The sequence below is a fragment of the Streptopelia decaocto genome (assembly GCF_964273445.1).
Source record: "Streptopelia decaocto genome assembly, chromosome: 4".
NCBI classification, from domain to species: domain Eukaryota; kingdom Metazoa; phylum Chordata; class Aves; order Columbiformes; family Columbidae; genus Streptopelia; species Streptopelia decaocto.
The window spans coordinates 21,269,069-21,291,441 of record NC_138658.1 but is presented as its reverse complement, the minus strand read 5'-3'; the positions used below and the strand labels follow the sequence as shown (position 1 = coordinate 21,291,441).

At 38.6% G+C, this 22,373-nt stretch overlaps 1 protein-coding gene across 3 annotated transcripts in view; it reads left to right on the top strand.

The window, feature by feature from the left end:
* Positions 1–22,373, top strand: part of ZNF827 (zinc finger protein 827) — a 107,223-nt gene that overhangs the window by 39,676 nt on the left and 45,174 nt on the right. For all 3 annotated transcript variants that reach the window (XM_082052160.1, XM_082052162.1, XM_082052161.1), the window contains exons 4-5: positions 2,046–2,529; positions 12,649–12,882. In XM_082052160.1, the coding sequence (XP_081908286.1) occupies positions 2,046–2,529; positions 12,649–12,882 (718 nt within the window). The remainder of the gene's footprint in view (positions 1–2,045; positions 2,530–12,648; positions 12,883–22,373) is intronic.

Here is a 22,373-nt window from a genome sequence, read left to right as displayed (position 1 = left end):
GCTGGTTGGCATTTCTCTTGTAACCTGTTAATATTTAGAATCTATTGTGCTGCTATTCTTCTGCAAGTTTATTGCTTTAAAACTGTCTTAGGTTAGCATGAGTTTCTAATTTTTTTGTAGTCGTTGTTGTCAGGTGCAATTTTAAGATTCCAGAATTACTTTGTCTGTAAATGTTATGTTTATACAATACTGAGAAGGTCATTCTGTAAAGTGCCTGGTCAAGAGAAATTCTCTCTTGCTATATGTTTGTTTAGTACCTAATCTCCGAATCCCTCGAAGAATTACTGAAAGAAAAGTTATACAGCCCTAATGAAAAGTGTCTTCACCAAATGCAAAAGGACTAAAAGAGGGACATCTCCCAGGTTCACATTTATGCAGACCTGAATTTGAGTCCTGTCTACGTAGAACTAGGAATGCTGGATATGAGCTTGTGACTGAATTCCTCTTGCTGTATAGAAAATTAATCAGGCCAAATCTACAACCATGAGAAACACCAGCCTGAGTTTGACAGAGCTGTGTTTGCACCAGAACTGTGTTGTTACCCCAGAGCTCTGCAGCATCTGTACCAGGACTCTTGGGATCTAGAACTAGCTCTGCAGGAAACTGGTAAGTGCTGAAAGCCGTAGCTAGAGCTGGGTCTTTCAGACTCCCTGGTATAGAGCCGAGCTTTGATTAGAGCTGGAGCTTTTGGACTCCTAGGCTGTAGAAGTGAACCTTGGGTCCCTGGCACAACTGGCTGCTATATAATATATATATAATAGCCAAACCCAGGGAGCAGGAGGTAGGTGTGCCACTCAGTAAGCTAGGGGAATCGCTCCTCGTTTGCCATCAAACCTCCCTGTGTTTCAGGTGAAATATTTTGCATTGAACAAATTGCCATTTTCCAACAATAATCTGTCTCACTAAAATGTTTCCAACCAGCTCAAGTCATAAGTGAAAATGAATGCATGGAGCTCAGTTTGGTGCCAGTTTATCCCGATCCCATGTTCATCAGTTAGTACGGAACAAATGTATGTGTTTGCCAGTCTTTCTGCAGGGAGTAGTTCAGAGTGCTGTGGTCATGGTTTAGAATTCATTTATGAAGCTATAGGGAAAAAAACTTTTCAGTATACCTGCCACTATTATGCTGGACTCAATTATTCTTTCCCTTTCATGAGTACTGTGTTAAACAATAAATTGTATGATTGTATGTATGTAGTTTATATTAATGAGTCTGTCTATTCAAACAATATGTAAACCATTACATGTGGATGGATGGAGTTCTCTTTAAAAGGTAATCAGGATTGGGCCTGAGGATACTAGGCATTGTAGTCATACTGGAGCATGCAGTCTCTATGAGAAAAAGCCTGCAGTAAAAATATGAAGACAGACAAACTGTGGTCGTTAATGACCAATAAAATAGAATAAATGACAAACACCATCTCTCATGTTTGTATTTTCTCGTAACAGAGCTGTTTATTTTCTAGTAGAATTAATTTGCAGCAAACTGTTTCAATAGCATCTTGGTATTGCCAGGTGCTGTTTTTTCACTCTAATGATACATGAATTGCTGATGGACGTTGCTATGCAGGCTGATGTTTTGCTGGGTTGCTCTGAACAATTGTTATTTATGAGTTTGCACAGAATGATTATGCTTAGCAGATCATGTAATAGATAGGGCTTGCTTTGGTTGGTTTTTAATCAAGAAAGCTACTAGTTGTAGCTTGGAAGTCTTTTTATTCACTGACAGGTCATCGGGAATCCTTCTGGTTGCAAGGACTGTTTGATCCAAAGCAGACTTCAGGAACATCTGTTTCTGCAGCATGGAAATGTTTGGGGTTTTTTTTCAGTTGAGTCTGATATTTATGTTCTTTGACTTCTGTGTGAACGAATCCTACTGTTCTTAGTGCCTGACCTCTTTCAAGTGCTCGGAATGAAGAGTTCACTCCTTAGTTAAATTTTCCTTTTTTTTTTTAATGATATGAGAAGTGTAGACTTGAGATTTCTATAATGCTAGTAAACTGGTTTGCTTAATACATGCTTTTATCTTTCACCTCCTGAACCAGGTTCATCAGCACCAAGACAGGGGCGAGACCTTTCAATGCCAGCTATGCCCTTTTACCTCCTCCCGCCACTTCAGCCTGAAACTCCATATGCGTTGCCACCAACATTTCCTCAGGACAGAATCCAAAGTGAAGGAGGAAATACCAGAAACTGAGGTGAAGGGGTCACCACAGTTAAATAGTGACTCCTGCCCGGGACCACAGAGGGAAGGAGGTGGACCTGACCTTACAGGATCAGCATCTGTATCTAAAACACCCGATGTGGCTGGGCAGCCTAGTGGAGGTATTCCACCTTTACTGGTGAAAGAAGAGCCCAAAGATGACAATGGCATCTCAGCTGCACCTTTTGCTCTTAACACTGTTGACAGAGCCCCCAACAACACAAAGCTGAAAGACTCTTCTGACTTTGTGGTCAATACAGCATCAGCACTATTCAGCCAGGACATCTCTGTCAAGATGGCATCAGATTTTCTTATGAAGCTGTCAGGTAATTGAGCAGCAAGTGGCAGCTTCAGCTGCTCCTTTGTGGGCTAAGAAGCAATTTGCCTCAGGTTTCCTAAGTCATGGAAATGCAGGGAGAAAAACATTGCAACTTCTTAACTTTTAATTTCTTGTTTCTTTTGATAAGGAGAGGTGCATGATGGAGGGAAGAGGGGAAATGGAGAGAGAAGAGAAGGATTTCGCTGTTTAATTGCTGGGGTTGGGAGTGAGAACTTTTACCCAGGCTTTCATTACCTTGCCAAATCTCATGTGGTATGGTTTTCAGGCATGCTGAATACCTGTAGTTCTAGTTTGAAATCACTGAGGGTCACAAGTGCCCAACATGTTAGAAAATTCAGCTCTTAAATTCTCTGCCTTAGCCACTCTGTTAAATAGGACCAATAAAGTATTGGTCACCCTCCTTTTAGAGTAGCATATGAGGTCTAACCAGTCAATATGTGTGAAGTATGAATGTTACTGTATTTCTGCATTATTAACACTTAAAAAAGGTAGTCCTAGAGATTCATGAGCAGCTCGTAATTTTTATTTTCCGATTTTAATTGGTATCTAATGCAAAGCATGTGTTTATTGTGTTTTCTTTCGTTGGCAGGTTATTACTGTAAGAATGATACGCATATGTGAGACTGAAATAGAGGATGTATTTGGAGTGAATCTGTTCTATGTGTGCTCATATTGATTTGACTGAACAGTTCAGAATTGTGGATGTGCTAGGGGGATGCTGTATACTAAATGTTTTCAAAACTCACCTTTAAAAGAAAAAGAAATTGGGAAAAATGTCACTGGAGAAACTTCTGTTTCACAAGGAGATGGCAGTCTCTATGGCAAGTTTTAGACTTTGCAGATAGAGGATAACCTTTTCAATAGAGAATAATTGATCACCTTTTTCCTTTAAATGGAATATAAGTTGCATTTTAGTCAATGTTATTGTCAGCTGAACTAGGAAATTAGCTCTGTCCTAATGCCATTGCCTTGGTGAAACTACAGGCATTTTTTGGGAAATGCTTGATGCCTCCATCTGCCCAGACCTTTATACCTCTGGGATTGCAGTTCCGTGGGGAATTGAGGAGACTGGATAAATGCAAGAAATGAAGCCTGAGGCTTCATGGAGCCAACCAGGAAAAAGGAATAGAGCTGAGGACAAGCAGGAGGTGAAATGGGCTAGCACAAATGGTTTGTTGTGTGGGTTGGAAGAAGCCACAGAAACCTCCCCTTAAAAACAAACAAGCAAACCACACAAAAAACCCACCACCAAAAACCAAACAAAACCAACAAACAACAACAAACCAAAAAAACAGACTGGTGGGATATTTTGTTATTATGACCAACAAAAAAATGAGTGAGGATGAGTCTGTTTTGCTTATACATATTTTTAATTGAGTTTCGAATTTGGACTCTATATGAAATCTATTTTATATGTTGTCTGACAGCTGTCCTGTATATGTTGTTGTTCTGATGTCTATCTTAAATTTGGATTGCTGTGTGCTAAGAGGTTCCACACACCAACTGCCCTGACCTGTAGATGGTAGTACTCGTGATGGCTGCATGTAGCAAGAATGGGAGCAGAAAGCAGGAGATGGGGGGGAAAGCCTGAAAGTTTTAGAAACATGGAACATTTATATGTGTTGTTTTTCATGTAGCAGTTGATGGGGAGCTGTTTACGGTTTGGCAGACGGTCATGTTTTTGGTGTCTGATCTATTGGCATCAGAAAAAGGATACAAATGTACATTATTCATGCAAAAGGCCTATGCAGTTATTTTATGGTGACTTACTAAAGGTCTTGAAACCTGACTTGTGTGCACTGTTACCTAGCAACGTGTTATAAAGTCACTGGGGGAGTGAGAGGTATCTGTAATTTTGTATGTGTGCATATTGGGATGAAAATGTACTACCAGTCACCAAGTTTACTACACAAGGAGAGCAATGTTAAAAGGAAAGAAATTTCTTTTCTCCTGGGATTTATATTGTGCTATATACATTTAGTTCATGCTTTCTTCCATACAGGGTGCATAAATTTAGAGTAGAAGTAGTTCTCTTCTATCAAGTTGACTAAGTAATAGCTGCATTTTTTGACTGCTTACTGTGCTGAACCAAGTTCCTTGGAGTGATATATTAGGACACTCTCTTGTTTGGCCCATCAGAACTTCAATTATTGACCTTACCTTTTCAATGATGTAAATCTTTTGACATCTCAAATTGTATATGCCAATTGTAACAGCCAACACAGATTTGTCGAGACCAAATTATGTCAAAACAATCTAATTTTCTCCTCTGACAGGCCTTGTGGCTAAGAAAGAAGCAGCAGATAGATATCTAGACTTTTAGAGTTTGGCATTTATTCTTATTGCATATTGATGGTTTAAATGAATGTTTATTTTTGCTTGCCAATGTTTACTGCTCCTCCTCTTCTCGGTTGGTGTCCATTTGTATGCCTCCAGTCTCAGGGGAGACCTTGTGGCCTGTTGGTTTTCATTTCTGGGCAGTTTTGGCTGCTTCTTTTTCCAAGCATCTGACTCAGAGGAGTTCTTCTTTCCCTTAAAACCTAAGAGTTATGGTTTCCAGTACCACCTCAGAGCAGAAGTTCAACTGGTGCATCTAGGGTGGGAGACGGTACAAAATTGGTGTTTATCGACTATTATGAATTTTTAAATTGAATCTTAATAAGCACATATATGGTCTTGACTCTCAGTATTATTTCTGATTGTGCAATGCAGTACCTTTCTAGCCTAGATGAAATGGATATCACATTGTTGGAAAACAGTATACTAAAAGCAGTTCCCAGTCAAAAGAGATGTGTAAAAAATGTGCAACTATTCAACAAACCATTGCACAAATACAAAACTAGGGAACAACTAGCTAGGTAACAGTTCTCTGGGAACAGAACAACCTCATACTGGTGCTTAAAAGACAATTATTGTACTGGGATGTATACAGAGAAACAGCTCCAAAGGAGGAGGAAACAGTCCTGCTCTTCACAGTTTCACTGAAGTCCAAGGTTTTGGCACTACAATTTATGAAGAGTGTGGACAGTTGGAAAGACTTGAGAGGAGAGCAGCAGAAATGACTGGAGGTTTAGAAAACATGTCTAGTGAGGATGGATGAAAGGGAGTGAGGTTGTGAAGCCTATAGAGAAGAGTAAGGAAAGTCATTAATAAGCCTTTAATGCATTAATAAGTTTGCTTTGGGGGAAAGAAATAATCTGTTGGTGATTCATCATAATTAGGACAAAAAATAATAGGTTTATCTTACTGTAGGGTTTAAGCTGGCGTTAGGAAAATCTTTCCAAAAGTTGAAGTAATTAAACCTCTGATATAGTTTGGCTGGAGAGATTGTGGCATCTCTGCCACTGGAGAGTTTTAAAAACAGGTTAGAGAACTACCTGCCAGATATGGTTGATCACATATTAGGCAGTAGGGTGGACTAGATTTGTCTGTCCCAATCAGTGAACCACAGGACATCAGAAGCAGTTGCAAGAAATTCAAGCTGAACAGCATAAAGCCGCAAGCTGTAGAGAAACAAAGTGGGAAAAATATGTACAGATGTTAAAAGTTAGACCTGATTTTGAGTGGGACAGAAATCAATTGTGATGACACTGCTCATTGCTTGCCAGAAAGATTTTTAGTTCCATGTTTTCTGAAGTACGGCATAGCACAAACCGCCAAATGTAAATCTAAAAATAAACCCTGGAATTTTTTTTCAAGATTCCACTCTCTAGGTCCTAGCTTAAGGCAGGAGATGCTTTTAAATTCACAAGAAATTTAAAGGAATTATCTGAGATTTTATTTAAATTCAGAAAGGCTTATTGTTTGTAAAGACAATTAGCAGATGACTCTTATATAAACTTGAAAAATACTTGAGCATGGGCCTCTTTTTACCTTCAAACCTTCCCACTCTGTTTTTGGTGGGATGGCTTGTATGCTTAAAGTTGCCTCAGTACTTTGCTGGATCAGTGGGTGCTTTGCCAGAAGGTTTTCTTTCCTGAGTCCATTGATTACACATTGAAACTTTATAACTGCATTGATATCTTTATCTACAGAATATTTGCTTTTCTTATTTCAAAAGTTTCAGTGGTGGACATTATGTAACATATCTCGTTAAATACTGATGTCCTTCCACCCACTTCCCAGGCTTGCTTTCTTTTGTAATAAAAACCGGCTTTCACACTGATCCAAATTACAATGGCCAGCATACTCTAGTGAAGTTATTACTGTTGCCTGTGTTATGTGCTGATGTTACTTTTTATAACATTGGAAAATAAATGAATCCCATCAAAATGAATGGGATTCTTGCGCTATTGATCTCAAAGGAATTCTGTGTGGAAACAGTAATTGTAAAGCATACTTCATTCCTGGCTTTGTTCCCCCCTGCTCTGCGTTCATCAAGTGCATTACTCTAGAAAGCTTGTCCCTTCAATCTTGTGATGGTGTATATTATCAAGTATGTCCAACTTCTGCAGTTCTTTTATGTTCCCCAAGTTACTCACATGGCAAATCTTTAATATAGAAAGGGGGAAGGAGTGATAACGTGGAGAGTTTGGGGCTGGCTACGTTAAACAAATTACAAACGATGGTTTCTCACAGTTTAAGTCACATCTGATGTCACTACCACGTGAAGAGTCAAATCTTTATTTTGGAAAATAATACCACCATGGAATTTTGACTGTTCAAATCACTTGGACATTGCAGTCATGTTTTTGTAGCTGGTTCCATTAATGGAATAATGAAACAGTGAATCATCAGACAGCTACATACAAATATTAGTGGATAAGCTAAGTAGTCACTCAGCTTATTTGTTCTGTTTGGCTCTTGAAAATTACTGCAGTCTTTAAAGGTAACACAAGTAATTTGAAATGTTGCAGCATTTGCCATTGACAGTACTGAAGTGGCTAGCTTGAACTGTTCAGACAGCTATTTTTAATATAATAAAAGCATGTCCAATTAAATTGTCATAATTGATGTATTTGTATAGCAAGTTCCAAAGCAAAGACCATGCTGCCTATATTTAGGATTCATAGGTTATGCCAAAATGTAAAATTTCAATTAGAATATGTAAGTGCGCAGGACTGGCAATTATTGATCCATATCCTTAATGTAAAAATACTGTGAATTCCATAATGCTGCTGTCAGTGTAAATACTCCTGATGTCATCAAGTTCTCTCTTTGATGTGTCTCTCCAGAGTCACACTTTCATAATTTCCTTATAGATGTCTAATTTCAAATAAAACTGGAAATGGGCAAAAGCATGGCTAATTAAAACTTGGGCAAATAAAAAGCGTATACTAATCTTTGCCACTGATACATCACTCACCCTTATGATCTCTTTCCAGCAATTGCTAGTATAACGTGCAAGAATTTCCCACCGTTCTTAAAATCATACCCATCACATTTCATAACTTGAAAGAATATGTAGAATTTAGCAAGATAAACCACTGATTTGTCAAAGATCCTTGGTTTCTTTTAACTGCCAGAGCTCACAACTTAACACCTGGAAGGGAAGGCTCCCCATGTCATTCAAATGGTCTGGCTCCAGCAGGACCTGGATAAAACACTGTCCTTTCTTCCTCAGGTAGAAGTCATACCATGGTTCTCTTGCTGCGGTTGTTCAGAGGAGAATCACAAATAAAGGTTTTCCAGCAAAGTATCAAGGATACCAGTTCAATTTGCAATGCCTTTTGCAATGTGTCCTCACTTTCCCCTTCTCCTTCAGCCATGATCAGCCTACTCTTTCTCCTCTTTGTACCTCTAGTCAGGCGTCACTTGTAAAATATAATAATATGATGGTGTAGCAGTGTTCTGTGGTGTTAGAGATGTTCATTACCACTCCTTTTGACCCAGACTCTGTAGGTTCTTTTCCTTGTGGCCTCCTCTTTTGTGGCAACATTTTTTTGTTGTGGATTCTCTTTTCTTTCTCATGTTCGTTGCTCAGACAGATGGAACGATGACCAACTCCTTGCTGATTGTGACTTATGACATTGAACTTGGCTTGAAGTAATCAACTCATTTTACCTCTTTCAATTATATATATTCTGAGCATTTAGAAATCCTCCAAAATGGACTGATGCAGTTAGCAGCTTCTGTGAGAGTGTTTCAGACTAGAAACAGGTGCCCAAAGCTTTTCTTGTGGCATTTGGCAGTTTAAGGAAAGTGTTATAACTTTCATCATCTACTTTTGCCAAATGGATTAAATGATCCCATTTTCCAGGAAGATAAAATTAAGCACTTTGGAATCTTCTGTGATCTATTTTTTTCTGGATGTGGAATGAATGGAGAATTATCAACCATGCTTGAGAGTCTACTGCCAGTTGGTTGCGTTTGCTGAGTGTGGTTTGGTTTGTTTTTTTTTTTTGTTGTTGTTGGTTTTGGGTGGGTTGGGTTGGTTTGGTTTGTTTGTTTTTTATTTTCTTTTTCCTCTCCTTGCTATGTACTTCAAAATTAAATTGCTGGGGTTTTTGCATGTAGTCTGCAGGCAACACATCCTTCAGTCTGTTCTCACTGCAGTGCAGGATGAATGTAAGTTAAATACAAATTAAGTATATGTATGTGTGTTTATTTTTGTATGTAGATAGAAGATGTTATTCCTTTTGGGGAGTAATAATTTTGTAGTTCAAATATGCTTTAATAGACTTCAATATAATCTTTTTAATCTTTGTCTAGTTCTGAGTTTTAAAATATTTTTAATCAGAAGGTGTTTTAGAAACTGGTCTCAGTCAACTTTTATTTCCCTTACTTTCAATGATTTTCCTTACATCTGTTTATTGTTCTCCCTAATATGAGTAGTGAATGCATCATAGTTACTATTTGCCATGTATTAGCAATTCTGCCCATAATTGTAGATCCAAGATGGGACAGAAGCAAGGGTGATGAGGATTTTAGTTGGTTTGGGGGGGGATTTTTATGTGGGTGTTTTGTTTGTTTGTTTTTCCTCCCCTCCCCTGTAGTTTTAGTGTACGGATCTGATAGACTGGCTAACCTCCTCCTTTTTTTTATTTGTCATTCTATTTAGGCTTCCTTTGCATAGGAATCTACTTTAGTATATTTCAAGACAGAGTAAAAGCCCCATTGATTGAAACTTTTTCATTGAAACCAACCCAATAGTTGTCTGATTTTATCTGGTTTTAGTTTTGGGGCGAAGAAAAATCAATACCTTGGGATAAAGAGCATAAAGATACCACTTGACACCTACCCTTGGTTTGGGTCAAGTTGTCTACTGAGTTTTGGCTTGGCAATAAGAGGGTTTAATAAATTCTAATTACTTCCAAAAGTGCCCCCTTCTTGTGATACGGGAATCCATAAGGCACCTGCCACAATAGTGCCTGACTCTGAAAAAAGCTCCTAGTTTAAGGCTGTGATAGTATATTAATTCTGTTACAGTTGTTCTACTTGTGTGTAGATGTTTTTACTTGATCTTAACCTGGTGTTAATAATGGACCATAGTGTATGGTTGCAAACTTACACTAATCTGTGTAAGTGAGATTAATATCACATCTGTATTTTAAATGGTAAAAGTGTAAGCTGACCTGGTCTGTAGGGCTTCCCCTACTTGTTCATTTTCTGCCCTGGTTCATGGGTGCAAACACAGCTGGCTTCACAGGTTGATGATTCTTCTCAGTGGGTCTACCTCTTCACTCAGACTCAAGTTTCCTTTATTTTCTGGGAAAATTTGAATTAATACCTTATTGAAACGAAAAAATTCAAAATATTTAGTTCTCCAGATTCTTTCCCTATCAGTTGCACTCAGCTCCTGGTGGAGGTGTTTTTCATATCAGTAGCAGCTAGAGGGGCATATTTTCAAAGAGGAGGAATGCAGAACATAGTGCGGTGTAGTAGGCTTGGGTCTTTTGTTGTTTGGGTGACCATTCATCACCCCACCTCCAACCCCAGAATAGCCTGAGCTAGAAAGATGTAGGCTTGGATAAAGAAGATAGATGGATTTTTTTATTATTATTTTTTAATTTTATTTTTTGGTAAGTACCTTGGTAAAGTTAAGATTGATTTGAGAGCCTTAACCTGTATTTTGATGAGTTAAAGCATACTTTATTGGTTCATATTTCATCTTTTGCTCTTTTTTAAAAAGGAAAAAGCAATTTCTAATACTCGTGAAAGTGCTTATAGATCATATTAAAAACTACACGTATAAGCTAATTTAATTTCTGAATAGTGAATAGCACCAGTGTGTATGTAGCTCCTTATGTGTATGCAGTTTATACCAGTTCCTTTAATCTTGTTCTTTGGTAATGGCTTGCCCACTAGTAAGAAAGGAGAAAAATACAGATAATCCAAAGCCGAATCAGACAACCCTGGAATATAAACTGAAAATATATGTGTTGTATTACAGGGTAATGTAGTATAATAGCTTTAAAAACCAAACAGACAAACTTAAAGAAAACTGCAAAACAATTGACTGTGTGAAAATGAATGAAGCTCAAAGTAGCAAATGGAAATATCTGTTTGAGATATAGGTGATAATTGTGCCCCATATTTTAGGGTTGAGGACTCTGGGAGATGGTGAGCACTTCACAGTGGGATGCAGGGGTTCAGATGTTCTAGGAGTCAGATTTTGGGGGAATTGCTGAGAAGGAGAGTATCTGAGGAAATAAGAAATGAGGAGCTGGAGAGTAGGTAAGAAGCAGTGAAGTGTACAAAAAAGTAGATGAAAGGCTTCAGCACCTGAATATTGCCAGAGTTTGTTGGGTTGATTTGACCTGTTAGTACCCTGCCCCTTCAGCTGGATGTCACCATCCCTGTGATATGCCAGTTCCTCAGCTTCTCCTGCTTATGTAATGGGTTTGTAAAACAAACAGCTCTCTGCAGCCCACAATGCATGTTGGCTTCTAATGCCCTGCTGCAGCTTGTGAAAGGGGTGGTGGGGTTCATCTTTCTTATGTGGTCCCAGTGAGATGTGACAGAGCTCATCTGCAAGAGTCCTGAGGGTCGGCATGGGATTGTCATGTGGAAGGAGGAAGATAAGTGGCAGAGAAAAGAAAGGTAGCGAGGTAAATGGTGAGAAAGCTTAGAAAGATAACGAAATGGGGATGATGCTCTTTCTTCAATATTTGCAGAGACAGAGGTTTAGAGAGGTGAGAAAGATGTAAACTCATCAAAGTTTGGGGCACTGAACAAGTCATGTGCTCTGTGTTACTGGGAATTTGAAGTGAAAATTTGAACAAGAAAAAGCCACTAACAGAGACAGGAAAGGAAGTATCTCTTCCTGGTCAAAAATAAAGAATTATAAGAAAAACTGTTGACAAACACTGCAAAATCTTTAGTCTCCTATTTGTTGTGCAGTCTGCCAGTGAATTTATATTGCCTGGGTTTAGAGGTGTTGCTTAAGAGGAGTTCTTGGTTTCGTCCCTTCAACCAAATGCAATGCAAAGAATCTGTCGCTGTCCAGTGGTATTGGAAAGACTGTTCAAGAACATTGTTCAGTGCATAGATTATAAGCAGCCCCAAGGTCTCTGTACTCTTCTCTGATGCTGTGCAGCTGCTTACATATGGAGTATTTGAAAATATTATTTTAAACTTGTTCTTTTTCCTTTTTTTATGGATTTAGAACTTGGAACAGTACTGTGATAGCATCTCCTAGTGCAGAGCTGTCTTGAAAATCCCGCTATTCTCCTTCTTAACCAATACCAGCTTCTAGGACCTAAGAATTTGCAGTTCTTTTCCTTTTATGCTGCTCTTAGGTTTCCTGTCTTTCTACTCTTCATCTTTTGCCTCTTTTCCATGCTCTAAGAACTCAATATGTAGTACCTGTGAGCTTTGCCAAATTTGCCCTTATGTGAAATGATATTTTAAACTTCCATCAAACCTATAAAAACTATACAAACCAATGACCAGGAGAATGCTTGTAGGAGGAATAGGGTCAAAAAAGAGGAAAAGGATGTTTTCTAGAGCTCTGATACATGCAGGTTTTGTGTTTCAAAACTGTGCATTTGTATACAAGATGCAGATGTTTATCTCCTGAAGCATCTTCGAATACTGTTTGACTTGCTTGCTTCCAGTACCTACTGTAGCATTTCTTAGGTTATGGCTTCTTCCTGCTACTAGCTGCTCTATGATTATATATTACATATGTCATTAAGTCTTGGTTCTTTCCTTCTCTTGACAGCTGCAAATCAAAAAGAGCCTTTGACTCCTAAATTTAAAGTGAAAGATGAGCCGAAGGATGAGGAAGCTGCAGGTTCAGCCTTGTCTCAGTCCAGCTACGTGTTCAGCCAGGAATCCGAAGCCTCAGCTCCAAACGTCCCTGAGGAGAAACTCAAGCCACAGGAAGCACAGGCAAATGTTATGAGGCAGGACATGTCAGTCAAGGCAGCATCTGAACTCCTCATGAAACTCTCAGGTAGATATTTAATTTAATTATATTCAACTTCTTGATTTTTTTTTTTTTTTCATGTATGCTAGCAGGGTTACCTTGCAGAAGGAATGTTTAGCTTTAGTAGCAAGTGAAGAAACAATTGAAAATGTCTGTCCACACAGGTTCATATATATAAGACCTCTAAGCTTGGTCTGTCGCTATAGTATTTAATTACCTGTGCTCTGGTCTTCAAATTAATGACTATGGGATAAGTGAAAGGGCATGATGCCCTAAAGCTTTCAGGTAGTGGCATTTTCAAAATCTACCAAAACATGTTAATACCAATTTATTCCCATGTGTCACTTCATCAACATCACAAGAAAGTGTGTTTGCACTAAGCTATATTTGATATAGCTTTATAAATAATGACTTTTAAAGCCTTTTATTTTTCCTGACAATATATTTTACTCAAAATTATACGATATGCTGTTAGAAAGATAATGTAAACTGAGCCAGCTTTCTGCTGTTAGGAAGACCACTTGAACTTGCCTACATTGCCTTAGTGATACACCCTTCTGCCGGACAATTGGAGAGTATGCATGCATACATACTGTTATAGCTGGAGGGAGTAAAACAAAAATGTATGTTCTGCTAATGATGGTTTCTCAGACTGTCAGAATCAAGGTTTAACTTTGGGGAAAAGGGTTGAATTCTCCCTGCTGGGAACTGGTTTTTAAGTGAATGATGAAAAGGCCTTGAACGTCTAATAGACTTTAGTTTTTAGAACTGAGACATGAAAGTCAGTCTGGGAGGCTGAGTCTCATACTTCCACACATAAACTCAATCAGTTAGCTTTTAAGACTTCTCCAAAACTGGACAAGACTTACATTTTAAGGATGCCAAAGTCGCACAAGAGGTGCCAGTGGAAATGCTTACGAATTTAGTAACTGAGCGCAAATTTATACCTGAAAAACTCTAACTCACTAGGATCTCTCCCATAAATTCTAGTATGTAATTAATTCACTCCTGTTCATACCTGCATGCTTTAATTTGCGGTAGAATTTAAACAATTGATTTGCAAGCCTCTGTGTTGATGGTGCAAGAAGTGCTTCCCAGGTGCAAAAGTTGATCAGAGCAGAAGTTTCCAGTTTTTCATAGACTCCCAAATACCGAACATTTGGTTATTGGAGTATGGTGTTCTAGCAAAAGAACTTTACAGCCTAATGAAGGTTAACCCGTGACTTTATTTCTCTTGGTCTGTATAAACTTATATAACTATTTTCATAAAGAAAGAGCTCTGTAACTTAATGATTTCTCAAGTGTTCCAGAGACGCTAGGGTTCTTGATTGTGGGTCTTGAATTCAGCAGTAGCAGGCTGTGTTTAAATAGTTTTATTACAGACTTATATTTGTGCCTTCAATGCCTGTTTATATGGGTGAAATGTGCTATGTACAAGATCTTGGTCAAATCTTCAGTCACTTCTGCTGGGAACTCCCTGTCTTTAAAGGTTGTAGTAAGAAATATGCTAGTTCAACATTTTTCTTATTATCTCTTCGGGACTGAGCAGTTTGTGTTGATAGGAGTCTTTTTGGTTAATCTGTAGATTGGAAGGTAAAGAATTCCTCTGGGATTTACTCAGTCAGGATTGCTGCAGTTGGTATTCCTGAATCAGCCAGTGGGTGGGGTGATATCAAGTTTATCACATACTCTGTTTTCAACTCGTGCTTTTTTGAATTGCCATCCAAGGCAGAAACTATAAAGGAGGAAAGCACTAAGATGCAGTTTCATGTAGGACAAATAGAAGAGGAATATCTAAGATCAACAGCCTCTTTAGTTTTTGGTGGGTTTTTTGGTTGTTGTTGTTTTGTTTTGTTTTAATGTTTACTTTGTCTGATAGAATACTCTGAGATCAATATTGACTTCCCAGCTTACTTTAAGCAATTCTGCACTTTTTCGTTTTGTTTTGTTTTGTTGTTGCAGTTATTTAGAACTTAAACAATGAAGTCACTTCTTGATACTGGAAGGAGAGGGAGAGAAAAAAAAAAAAAAGGAAAGGGATGAATATGTCTGGATGTTCTGCTGTCTTTGAGAAATCTTCAGTCAAGTGCCCTTATTACATTTTATATAATTGAGTTTAAGTCAGGTCCTTCTGGACTCTATATATTCTTGGTAAAGTCTGAATGGGTTACATCTTTGCCTTGTTATTTTCACTTTCTTTTGTGTACTACTGATTACCAAAAACTGCACTACATACACATTCAGCAAGGGATTTCCAACATAATAGTGCTTTGCTTTCTGCATTTCTGACATATATGCTTCTGTTACCCCTGAGCAATAATATTGCCAGTTGTTGCAGTGTCGTGGGAGCCTCTTGGGATTTAGGCACATACCTTGCTGTGTACCTTTCGTGGGAAGGATATGCTGGTTTATATTTTTCAGTGGGAAATCTCTTTTCCCAACTGGAGATGCTGTGTTGCTAGGTCTTAGCTGAGCTTGTGCAGTGTGGTGGGAGGCCTTTCCAGCTTGAGAACCCAGTTTGGGCTGGCTCAGACTGTAAGAGAGACCTACTGCAAATCACCAGCCCTTATAATGGAGGGACTTGTCAGCCACTCAGGAACTACTCTAAACTGCTCTAAACCTAGGAAGAGTTAGAAGAATAAACATATCTTACTGTAGTAGTACATTAACAGAACATTTAGTAGTTGTCGTTGTAGAGGTAGATGTACAGAAACAAGAGAAAATCACACACACAGCTCTCTATTTTAGTTCTGCTACACAATGTTCTCTCTTTTCTCGTGAAGCTAAAAAGCTGTTGGGACACTTGCCTGCTTCTAGCAGCACACAAGCTGCTAGAGCTGTGTTTGAGGTCAGGCCCTTACCCTGCATATTATAATACTTTGGTGGAGCTGGACCTTCTCTGGATATGATGTGCCATTTTATACCATTTTTTTTCTCCACTGTGTTCCACTTGGATTCAGATCTTCTACCTCACAGTTCACAAACTTGATACCTAGTCACTTGATACTTAGTTATACTTCTTCCAAAAGATTATTCAAGCTAAGAAGGCTAAAGTCTCTTGGGCATGTCTGGGCAGAACTGACTTCTATCCAGATAGTCAAAGCAAAAGTTCCTAACAACTGCTCTGCTATTAGAAGTAAATGGAACACCCATTTGGGAGAAATGGTCTCTGGGGGTTAACAACCAAAGTTTGAGACTCAGTGTAGACCTTCAAACTACATTTTACAGAAAAACATAAAATGACTACCGTGATTTATACAGATGCTAAAAAGGGTGAGCTGTGGATTCTGTCCATTGCTAAGTCTTGACTGAGTCTAGATCCAAGGGTAAGCAAGTTGATCTGAGGAGATAGTGGAGTGGCAAATCACTCTCATCTCTTTTTGGAAGGGTGCCATTCCTGCAAGAATTTAAATTCCTATGAAATGTTGCACAAAATCACTTATTAAAAATGGAAGCAATGTATTTCAAATGCACCCGAATAAGTTTTCTACATTATTACCAGTTCTCCTTCATGGAAAAGCTAAGTTAATTCTCAGAATGTTTATCTAAGTGGTGTAGCCAGTGATCCCTGGTCAGTTTTATACACTCAGTCTTGTAAATTCTAAGGTAGGTTTCAGAGAAGACTGGAATTTAAAGTAAATGTTTGCATTTACATGCTGATGTTTGAGTCTAAAAATTCATTTTCTGTTGAAATAGTCATGCTGCTATGTTTTGAGCATGTATTATCTGTCAGAAGCACATAGTGTTTTGCCTTCTCGTCCAAAAATGATTGCATAGCTGGAGGTGTACAAAGTGTATTCCAGGTACTAGCATTTTATAAGTAATATTTTACCCTGATGCCTTGAACTATGACATTAGCATGTTCCCATCTTTCCTAGAAATATTGTCTGAATCACATTTGTCTTTATTCCAGCTATATTTGTGAAATGTAGTTATTTTGCATTTCAATAGTAACTGAGGTCGTTTTCCTCCTCTTTTTTTTTTTTGTTTTCAGTGGATCAATTCCCCATGTATTGCAGATATCCTTGTTATCACTAGCAAATCCGTGACCTTTGTACTACTCAGTTCCTTTTGGATTTCTTGTACTTTGGTCCTTGGGTCACATAGTGCTTCTTGTAATACACCAATTCCCCAGTACCAACAATGTGTCACAATTTAGGGTTATCAGCAGATGCAATTCATGCATACTTACTTTTTATGCCAAGGTTGTGAAGTAAAATGTTGCACACAATTGATGCCAAAAGCATTCTTAATCAATTCTGTTTATTATTGCCTAATTATATGACAATTCCTCTTCCAGCACAACTGGTTGTTGTGGAGGTTTGTGTTTGGTGTTGTTTTTTGTTTGTTTGTTGGTTGGTTGGTTTTGGTGTTGTTTTTTTTTTTTTTTGTTTAAGTCTTTATCCACTTGAAAACATTTATGCTGATTTCCTATTTTGTGCCTTGTGGGTGATTTTTTTTTATGCTATATCTTACATTTAACTGAAATGACATGCATTAGAACTTCTATTTAAAGAGAGAAAGAAAAAAAGAATGGTAGTATAATTATAACATAAGATTAAGTCTAGAATGCCTCGATGCTACTCCCATTCCAGAAATGGCACATTGTGCATTAGGGCACAGTGAGGTAAAGGACCATCTGAGAAGGCTTTAAATTAGCTCGTACCAAAATCAGTCCAGTCACAAGAGTATAGACTTCGAGAGGAACTAAATAATAATATCAAAGTTTGCTGACTGGGAGTGCTGTCTATGTGTGTGTGGCCAGACAGCTGGTGTCAGTTACCTCATTTTAAGGCTCAGGTGACTTTATGCTTGGCTGTCATCAGCAGCGTGACTGGACAACAAAAACATGTCCATGGCTGATAAGCCATTCTATTTAGCAGTGACGAAGTCTTTCCAGGTTTAGTGGGTTGCATTGGCAGTCTTCTGGTTTATGGCTACTATGGTGAAGAAAAAGTCCATTAGTACATCTTTGGGTGAGGTGGGGGGCAGACAAACTAGCCTTTCCGTATATTTCATTTTCATAACTTCATGGCATGTTCTGGGAAGCGCAGGAATGGAGCAAGGCTGCTGTTTCTGCTGCTGTCAGGCCCTGGGAAGAGTCTTTGCACCCAGATTGCAGGGGAGCTGTCGAGTGCTTTCATCCCTGCGCAGCCAGCCTTGGTAATGGGCAGAGGAGTGAAAACACTAGCGAGTCTTTTGTTCCTTGGTCTCTAAATAGCTCATTAGAAAGCTCTGGGCAGCAGCAGGTGCTCCTCTAAAAGCTCAGAAAAGTTAGCGGGGAAGTACCTGACTCAAAAATAAGACTTTGTTTTGATGGGAGCTAGAGAGATGGCAAGTCGCATCACCAGAATAAAGTCGGCTACTAGCCAAGTGATTTTGTTTGTGTTTTTGTTGATATTGTTTTCATTTGGTTGTGTTGTGGGGCTTTTTTTGTTTTTAACCAACAGAAATGTGAAAATGATTGTGAATGGTTAGAGTGCAGCTGTATTTTAATTACAATATACAGGGTGTTTCAAAAGGATGGAGCCAAACTATAATTGCAGTTTCACAGCAATTGGGTCTGTCTTTTAGAAACCCTGTAGAAAAAGGTAGAAGCTTTATAGATAGTTAGATCTATTATGGCAACATGTAGGCTCCAGATTTTTTTCAAGATTTGTAGACACTGCTGCCAATGCTGTACTACATGAAGTTCATATGAGGCCATGGTACATGCATTCAGTTCAATAAGCTTTTCCATGACATCTGCAGAATAACATAATCCCAAAAGAATTCTACTAGGGACGGATTCTTACCTATTGGTGAGGTTTGCCATCTTACATGACAATGTTAATGTCTAAACCCAAAGGCAGGAAAAACATGGTAAAAATACTACAAATTCACAGAAGTATGGGATGGGGAGTATGGAAGTCTGAAAATTCTTAAAGTTTTTTCTCCTTATAGATCTTAAAAAAAAAAAAAAAAAATCACAGAAAAACAAGTACCTTATAACAGAATGTAGCTTTTAGTTCAGTAGATGCTATCTTATACCTTTAAGTTATAGCAATTAATCTTCCTTTTTTTCCATGAGAGTACTCTTGACATTTAATGAAAACTATGTTAATTTAAAAGCTTACATAATTTGGAATAATAAATCATAATGTCTGTAGTTCAGTTCTTTTGGTGTTGTGGATTATTTTATTGTATTTTGGATTTGTTACTAAAGAGTTTAAACAAACCCCTCGATCCTTTGGTTTGCTGCTATTTCGTAGTGATATTCAGCCAGGTAGGAGTAGCCACAAAATTATGGAATGTGGGTATGTTGATTTTTTTCAAAGTGTCAGGGGTTTGTGGATGCACCATATTTGCAGAAGAGCCTCTTGCAGCAACCCTTGCCTTTGGAGAGTCAACTTGTTAAGGCAGGAGAACTGGAGCCAGACTCTAGGCAAAGGTCCAGCTTGCTGCAGAAATGCTAGACTAGAATTTTCTTGAACTAGGAGACTTACTTAGGTTGGAATATGTTATAAAATAACAGTTCACTGCACATGTAGACTTTTTATCAAATTTTTTTTTATTTATGTTTTGAGGGGTTGGCTGTGTTCTGCAAGTAGGGTCTTTCAGGTGCTCCCAATAAGCCTACCATTTAGATGGAAGGAGAAGCAGATGTGTATCACTGCTCAAATTAGTACATTGCTTTAATTTGCTCCTTCTTTTTGTTAGCATGCATTTTTGTGAAACTAAGCCTGTAGTTGCAAAATTCTATAACATGGGAGTTCAGTTTCCACTTTAACAAATAAGAGCCATTTTATCTTTTATTGTTGTTGTTTTAATGTGGGATCCTATTAGGTTGGTTCAAGGCCCATTGACATTGTCTTATCTAAAACAGCAGTTTGAAAAAAATACTGGCAAAATAAAGCATCGAGCACAGTGCCCCAGGGAACGTCAGATGTTACTTGTATCTCTGTAGCAGAACCTTCAGTGCTTGCCAACTGTTCCCTACCTCTGAGGTTTTATTTAAGCTGTTTTAGGGCATGTTTACTTCTAGCAAATCAGAACAATTAGCATAACAAAACGCCTGATTCTCCATACTGAAAGCTTCTGAAGTTGGTACAAGTTGACCCACTAGTTACCCCTGTCTGCTTGATTGTGAAAACTAGTACGTGGGTCCAATTTATGAGACATATGGGAAAGGCTTTCTTTTCTAAGTTGATTCATAAAGTTGATTTGTAAAGCCGATAGGCACTTCAGCAAATATGAGAAACTTAGAATTTTAGTTGCAAGATGAAGTTTAAAATGGTGGGAAGACACATGAATAATTTAACAATGATTCATTTGATTTCAGCAATCAAAAGTCATTGGACAGCTATTCTATCAGTAAAAGCAATATTTACTGTATGACTTGTGGTTTTTATTAAATCTGTGCACTTGCCTTTGACTTTCAAATAAAGTGAAAAGCAGACTATGCTGCATTAGAAGAGCATGCTCAGTATGTGCCCTCTAGAATAGATGGGTGCTGAATGTAGAATGCTGTACCAGTACTACCCAGTTCAAAAGGACTGTTGAGAATTAGTAAAGGGTCTAGAGAATGCAGCAGATGGGATGAAGGGTCTAGGGCTCACGACAGGGAGGTATTGAAGGAACTGGGCCTGTTCAGTCCAGCAAATGGGAGACTAATCGTAGCCTGCAGCTACTAGAAGGAGACTTAGAAAAGCAGTGGAGTCAAACTCTTCTCTGTAGTGGCAGATGGCAAAACAAGGGGCAACAGCTACCAGCTACAGCTTGGATGGTTCAGAGTGGACATTAAGAAAAATTTCTAGTGCAGCAGTAGGACAAGTGTTACCCAAGGATGCTGTAGCGTTCCCTTGCATGGAGGTTTTGAAAATTCTGCTAGATAAACCTGCAGCTGATGTGTTGTAGTGCTGATGATTCATGGAATAATTTAGTTTGGAGGGGACCTCCAGGGTTCATCTAATCCAAATTCTTGCTCAGAGCAGATCCAACAAGACCAGGCTGCTGAGGATCTTGTTAAGTTTCGAATGTGTCCAAGGATGGAGAGCTCAGTTTCTCTCAGCAGTGTGTGCCAATATTTTACCACTCTGACAGTGAAATTTTTTCTGTATATATAAACAGAATTTCCCATGTTCCAACTTGTCTGTTGACTTATACTATCACTGTGCATTTCTGAGGGAAGTCTGACTTCAGCTTCTCTATACCTTCCCTTTATACCTTAGAGAGTGGTCGACAGCAATAAAATGTCCCCTTAGTGTTCTTTTCTTAAGGCTGAACAAATGCAGTCCTCTTGGCCGTTCTTATGTCTTGCAGCAGCCCCCTAACAACCTTGGGAGCCTTCTGCTGACCATGCTCTGGGATGTCAGTGTCCATCTTGTACTGAGGAGCCCCAAAAAGGGCACAGTACTCTAAAGGCAATCTCCATCAGTGCAGCATAAAAAGAATCTTCTCCCTCTACCTGATGGCTACAGGTTTACTAATACAGCTCAGAATATGGTTGACCTTTGGTTTCCATGAGGGCATGTTGCTGACTGTGCACAAGTTATGCTGGATTGTGGTAGTATTAACTCTGTGAGAGAAGTAGCTTGAATAAGTTTTTTCTAAAACTTGGCAATCTCTGTCTAGGTTGTGGAGAGGCATTGTCTAGGAGTTAATTTGAGAGGCAGTCTACTGCTGCACCTTCTTGAGGTGACACTATCAGGCCTTCAGGGATGACTGCTGTACCCTGAGCTTTTAGATAGCATCACTGTTGTTCCATGTGTGTTTTGGTTGGTTGGGTTTTGTTCATTTGTTTTTTGTAAGTGCCACGATTTTGCAATGGCCTGCACTTGTGAATGCCAGAGAACCTGAAGGCTATGGAAGAAGTGACCTCCTCCTGGAACAAGCCTGTCCACTACTGCATTTTTCATATCTGATGTGGAAAACTGTCTCACTCGATGTGAATAGGATGAAGTTCATTGAGGATTTATAGATCAGCTGATTAAAAGTTACATGGCTCTGTGAAGAAACAGCATCTCTGTGGCTTGGCGATAGTACATCCATGCAATAATTTTCTCATATTTTGTTAAGCTGTTTCTGTATCACAAAGTTAACAGCACAAAAAGCTGTATTAGGTGATCGCTCATCTGGCAGAAGATGAACTAAATGTTCACTGCTGTGCTGTTGTTCTGAGCTTTGTCCAGGTTAGTTTTCAATATCACGGTTTAGGATATCATGGTCTGGATGTTTTAGAGGTACTTGAGTCTTTATCTCCTGATGATTTTTTTTTTTTTTCCAGGAATTAGATGCCTGTACTTTTATAGAAATCTGGCATGAAGAAAATGACTCTCATATACTAACTTTGTATTCTGATACACTGCAGTTTATTTAGTGTAGCCTATCTACTCAAGGAGAAATGCAGTAGTGGAAAAAAGCTAAAGCTATCATCATTTTAATTAGAGACCTTTTGGTGTCCCAGTCTACTTGTATACCAGTATAGTTGGAAGACTTTAGCTGCACTATGACCACGTGTGATACCTGAGTATGGAAGT